The sequence below is a fragment of the Apaloderma vittatum genome, unplaced genomic scaffold, assembly GCF_000703405.1.
Source record: "Apaloderma vittatum isolate BGI_N311 unplaced genomic scaffold, ASM70340v1 scaffold23572, whole genome shotgun sequence".
Lineage (NCBI taxonomy): Eukaryota > Metazoa > Chordata > Aves > Trogoniformes > Trogonidae > Apaloderma > Apaloderma vittatum.
In genome coordinates this window covers 4,293-10,251 of record NW_009704624.1, presented here as the reverse complement: position 1 = coordinate 10,251, position 5,959 = coordinate 4,293, and the positions used below count along the sequence as shown (strand labels likewise).

Sequence of the window (5,959 nt, the reverse complement as noted above, 5' to 3'; positions counted from 1 at the left end):
GACAGGGAGGGCGAGCTGCCGTCTCGGCTGTGTACCCTGTCCTGACGCGGACGGGGTTTGGGGTGTTGTTGGTTGGTGGAGTTGGGCGATGTTCACTGGCTCTGTGCTGCCGTGAGACGCTCGGGTGATGGAGACATCCCTGCGGGCAGGTCACCCTTGTTGCACCTTTGGTTTTTTGTGGAGGGGAATTAGTTGGAGCACGATTTTAGCAGCCCTGGGCCATCCTGCCTGCCTTGGCAATCTTCTCCGGCCCACAAAGACGAGATGCGCGAGTGGGCAGGAACTGGAGATAACACCTCTTAATCCCTCCTGGTGCACCAGAAGAAAGCGCTGCTGCCGGCTGGTGATTAGAAAGTGAACAGCCTCTGGAAGAGGTGACGTTGGCATCCCCCAATCTCTGTCCTGGGCTTGGGGAAACGTCACTAACGATGTGGTTTAGGAAGGCAGAGAGAGACCAGGGCGCGGTGGAGGTGATGTGTAGGTCGAGATCCCGAGGGCCGTCCCGCTGACTCCCACAAGCTCCCTGGGTGCGCTGCCGGGTGGGTCGGTGACGCAAACTCAGGAGGAGCCGATGGATCGCTGGGGGTTCCAGCATGTCCTGGCACCAGGGTTGGGGTTCCCACTGTCTTTTCTCTTGTGGACCCAGTTGCTGGTGTGACTGAAGACAGGGGCGTTGAATTTGCCCGGAGGCGTGTTTGCTCTTCAGCGGATCGACAGGCAGCTGGATTATCCTTTGCCTTTCCCTTCTTTCTCCTGTGTTTTTAAAGCCACCCTAGCACGATGCAGCAGGCTTGCTCCGCCGACGTTATCTCTGCTCGGAATAAAAGCGTGTGGAAGAAGCCCACCCCCAAAGCCTGGCCTTGCTCTTTGATAGACTCCTGGGTGAGAATTGTTTTCCTCGGTGCCAGCATCTCCTCTTGCTGCGTGAAGGTTTATGCAGCCTCTGCCCCCCGCTCGCCCGCCCTTGTTATCATACAAATCACATAATAATAAGGCCAGGGATAAACAGGAACTACAGTAGCTGTTAGCCGTGTGTAAAAACAAATCGCATGGAAACAGCATAATTACTGAGAAAATACCAACTTGAGTAATGCAGTAATTGTTTTCTTCCCTCCAGCAGATTTTTTCCAGCTCTCCCAGCTCATGCTGGTTTCGAAGTCTGTGACTTTACGTTAATAAGAAGAATTTCACGTTTCGCACTGCACTTGTTCGGAGCCTGGGTATGATCCGGTCTGAAGCAAAGGAATATATTTTGGGCAGCTTCTTGAGAGCTCTAGAAAACAGAGCGCTCATTAAAATATCTCCATCCATTAGAGTCCGCCCCAGGCTCTAGGTGCGCTCTGGTCTTTGCAAATCTCTTTCCAACCCATTGTTGTGATTTAGAAGAACGGCCTCTTCATGCCTCGCGTAAACCCAGGAGCTCTGCTTTTTGGACTTCACCATTGCATGGACAAGAATTCTTTTTTCCCTTCAGTTTTGGTTTTTCCTTCCTCTTGCTGCTTGTCACTTTGTTTGTTTAGAGAGGTGCTTATGAAATGACAGTGAGCAGTTATTTGAGGTCCAGGGACGTTGCTTCTGTCTGTTGCTATAATCAGCTCCTAATACCGGATCATGATGGTTTTTGTGCTGTGACTTGCAGCTGTTCCCCTTACTCAGCTTTGCTGCTGGTAGAAAAACATATCAGAAACTAGATTTTCCAAAGGTAGGAGTTTAAAGAAGCCCCATCTTGTGTACTGGCCAATCTGACATAGTATCTTTTGTTTCGCTTGCACAGAGAGATCTCTCTCCTGGATTTTCGGCAGGGCTTTTCTTTAGAAAAACCTACTCAACTGCAAACCAGTTCCCCTTCCCGTGCCTTGATCTGAACAAGTTTATATGAACACCTAACTTTCTTCTGCTTCTTGTGGTTGTCCTGCTTCTCATGGCTTGAAAAAAACCCCAACCTACCCAAAAGCAAAAAAACCCAACCCTCCCCTCTTCAGTTGTGGCGAATACAAAGCTTTCCTTGCCGCAGACAGCAGACTGACCATTTTTGGTGTCTGGTGCTGGGGAAGTAAAACAAGGCAGGATCTGCTCTTTGAGGTTTTCCAAAAACCTTTGATGTTCTAATTTCTCTTCTGAATGGATGCTGGAAACAACCAGCTTGGCTTTCCCGTGCCTTTGTGCTCTTTGGGCTGGATGCAGGACAGCGAGGAAGGGGTTCCAGGTTGCTCCTTTGCTTTCTGTCCCTTGGCGGCCGCGGTGGGAAGGGTGTCGATGCCTCCAGGCTGCACCCAGCAGTGCTTCCTTCCTGCCTGGCTTGATGTCTCCTTCAGCTAGAGCTCAGCACCAGTGGGTGCAGAATAATGTCAGTTTTTTCCAGGAGCGCAGGGCTGCTGGCATGAAGGTAGCAAAGTCACATGAACTTCTCCCCTTCCCTCACCTCACCAGCAGCTGCGGCGTGCTGGCCGCCCAGCCCGACAGCAGTTTAGGGTTACAAACCAAGCTGCAGCTCCTGCCCTCTCCAGGAAAAGAAATCCATCCATTTGCTAAGCAAATGAATAGATAAACTTTTAATTAAGGCGTTGGCTAGCTGCCAGGGAGGAGCGTCCCGGGTCAGGGTAGGCTGTTGGTGTGTGGTGATCCCGGCTGCATGGCCAGTGGCTGTTAAACAGCTACGTCATCCCAGTTGTGTTCATCGTGGGGCTTGACCTCATCCAGGCTCACGACTTGTGTTTGCAGGAGATGGGCTTCTTCATTTGGAGCTGGAGAGGTGTAAGGGGGGTGCCGTGGCTCTGTGTTGTTCCTGGGATAGCAGCTTGTTGGGCTCAGAGAAGTCATTGCGTTGCTGGAGGCAAAGCTGAATGTTTCCATGTGTTTTCTCTCTGATGTTCTTCTAGTCTCTCTTCTGAATGGGTGCTGGAAACATCCGACTTGTGGTCATCAGAACTGCTCCCTGTCACAGCCACGGAGGTTATGCTCATCTGTCTGCTCTCTGACTTGAAGTGTCTTGTAGAGCTGAGAGCATCCTTACCTGGAATTTGCAAAAATCTGGTTTACATCAGTTCACTCTGGTTTTATCTCAGCTGACCTTGCCTGTCCCTTTTCTCTCCATTTCTGGATGGATGCATTTGACATCCAACACTTGGAGCTCCCCCAGAATTTAACAAGAGATTGGAGGAGGACCTCTATGAAGGAGATGGAAGCCTTCAGGGGCTGCCCTTGTAAGCTTTTCTCATTCAGCATGGTTAATACTGCTCTTCTCCCCAGCACGGTGGCTGTGTTGGAGGAGAACATGTCTGGGGCTTCATCATTTTTGCAGAGAAGTAGCCTTGAGCTGGCTGCTGAGATGTGAGGGCACGGTGCTGCCAGGAGCTCCTGAATACAGATGGATTTATTGATCCTGTAGGAATTACGGGTAGCACTGAAGGTGCTGGGAGCCTCTGGGGCTTTGGCAGGAGGATGAACTGCTGTCATGTCCCTGGGAGGCTAACCTGGTGCTCTCTGGAGATGCTGGAGGTTGCGGAACGCTGCGGTGGTGTGATCTGGCAGCTGGTACTGCTTAGTCCAGCAGGTTTTTGAGGGGGGGCGTGTCTCAGAGGGCTGGGAATGGGCCAGGGAGCTGTGACACCTGGTGTGGGAGGGTGAGAGAAGTATCCAGCATCTCTTGGGAAAGAGCTGACCTGGTTGTTTTACGCTCCCCAGGATCGTGGCCTGCCTGGCAAACTGGAGCCCGTGTCGCCCGTGAGCCCTGCTCCCCCCGACGCTGAGCTGGACCTGCTGCCGGCCCGGCTGTCGAAGGAGGAGCTCATTCAGAACATGGACCGCGTGGACCGTGAGATCACCATGGTGGAGCAGCAGATCTCCAAGCTGAAGAAGAAGCAGGTAAGAGGCTGTGGTCAGGAGGAGAGCACGTGTCCTTGCTGCTGCGTGCTGCCTTACGCCCCGTCCTTGCCCCTGCGTGTCCACAGAGGGGAAGTGGCAATGCCAGTGCCACCAGGGTGGTCTGTGTCCCTGCTCCCTGTCGCGACACGAGGTGGTTGTTGCTGTGCCCGCAGTCTGGAGCTGGTAGTTGCAAGACTTCTGGAGCTTCGGAAACGCAGCTTGTGGCCTGCTTTGCGCATCAGAGTACCTTAAAGGGAGAAAAATCGGTCCTGCGTGACTTGCCCACGGTCATGCAAGCAGTCAGCGACAGAGCTGGAAGCGCAGCCTGGGTTGCCTGCATCGTCTGTACAGCCCAGTGTTAGTTAGCACAAGGTCTTTTCTTTTTCCTTTCCAGCAATTGTCTCTCCCCAGTGCTTTTGCTGCCGCTATTGTAGTACCAGGCTCTTGAAAACATCGCTGTGATGTCTTAATGGCCCTTCCTGTGCATCCACTCCCCTGCTCTGAGGCTTTGCAGCTCTGCAGCCGTGAGCAGCGTCTCATCCAGCTCCAGGCAGGGCTGTGCCTGAGCCAGGGATTTGAATCTTATCTTCTCGCTTGGTGCTTTACCCCTGCACAAGAGCACTCCCCAGCAGAAGGATCGCCTGCTTGATGTTGCCATGTATACAATTACCATAAACCCATTAAGAGATTAATATGAAAAAACCTTGGGGGACGTCTGTGAAAAAACCCACGGACTTAAAGGCTTTCACTTCCTAAAGCAAATCGCTTCTCTCTGCCTCTCTTGTACTGATTTTATTCCTTTTGCTCAGGGCCAGTTTCTGAACTCTGCTAATGCCCAACTGCCGGAGAGGAATGACCTCTCCTGAGGGGTTAATTCAGGAATGGAGCAAAACCTCTCCTTGGGCTGTTGGAGGGGCCAAGTGCTCCTTGAGGATGAGCATGCAGCTGACCTTCCTCTCCATTAGATGTGTATTTTCCCATACCAGATACTCTCCCTTTCCTTCCTGCAAGACAAAACAGGTTTGTTTTTTTTTTTTTCCTAATAGTGTGGTTTAATTAATGTGAAGGACCTTTATTGTGTGTGTGTTGCTTTCTGTCTGCAGAGGTATCGCTTAGGGAGAGGGAGCTGAGAGTGAGCAGAAGCAGCCGTGCTGAGGGTGTGAAAAAGCAGGGGCCAAAGGAACTTCTAGAGCAATGGAAACCACAGAGGTTCTTCTTGCTGGGTTTGGTGGGAGCTGGGTGAAGCCAGCCCTTCCCCTCTCCTGCCTAGGAAACTCAGACAAAATGTTGGTGTTCTCTCTCGCCTCACAGTCTGGCCACTGGTCCGTGTTTTTGACTCATGTTTGAGGAAGAAGGTGCAAACCATGGTGATTTCACCCTCTGGAGAAGGGCTTCCAAACTGGGGTGTGTGCCCATCACGGCCGTGAAGGTCCCTCTCACGGCAGCCAGGAGAACTGGCAACTCTGCCCGTCCGCTGTCTGACTTTTTGCAGAGATGCTGAGGAGCTGCTGTTGAAGCTGACGGGAGCAGCATATGCTCCTTGCCATTAAAATCAAGCTGTCCTTCCGTAAGGAAATGAGTTTTTTATTGTTGGCTGCTCAGATGCTTTATTTCTTCCCTCTGAACGAATTTTATGATTCTTCCCCACAAAAACGCTTTTCTGAGTGGAGAAGAAGGTGAAAGTGTCTGTTGGCAGCAGAAACATCCCCTCCCCTCTTTTTTTTTTTTGGATTTTTTTTTTTTTTTTTTGGCAGATGGTGGCAAAGTCATTTAGGTAACAAATCCCACCCCCCCAGTATAGCATCCTTCCCCAGCCCCGTTTCCAGCAGAGCTGGCACATCTGGGAGGAAGCATTTTTGGCGGGGGGGGAGAGGGAAGGGATGTTCCTGTCTGAGATGCTCTGGGAACGTTTTGTCCATCTGTGCATCTGAGCTGTCAGCGCAGGAGAAAGATGAGCGAGGGAAAGCAATCAGCCTGAAACAGATACCGCTCCTGCAGGAACGGGCAGGGGAGGAATTGTACGCAGCCGGAATATCCTAATGCTTTTCCCCTCTGTCTCTGGGAGGCCTTCTCAGGGTAATTAAATACATTTGTA

At 51.6% G+C, this 5,959-nt stretch overlaps 1 protein-coding gene across 1 annotated transcript in view; it reads left to right on the top strand.

Moving 5' to 3' along the window:
* LOC104270681 (nuclear receptor corepressor 2-like) overlaps window positions 1-5,959 on the top strand; it is a gene marked incomplete at its 3' end in the record, with an annotated part of 47,048 nt that overhangs the window by 36,846 nt on the left and 4,243 nt on the right. Inside the window, exon 4 of the mRNA XM_009865111.1 lies at window positions 3,685-3,864. Coding sequence (XP_009863413.1) covers window positions 3,685-3,864 — 180 coding nt within the window. The remainder of the gene's footprint in view (window positions 1-3,684; window positions 3,865-5,959) is intronic.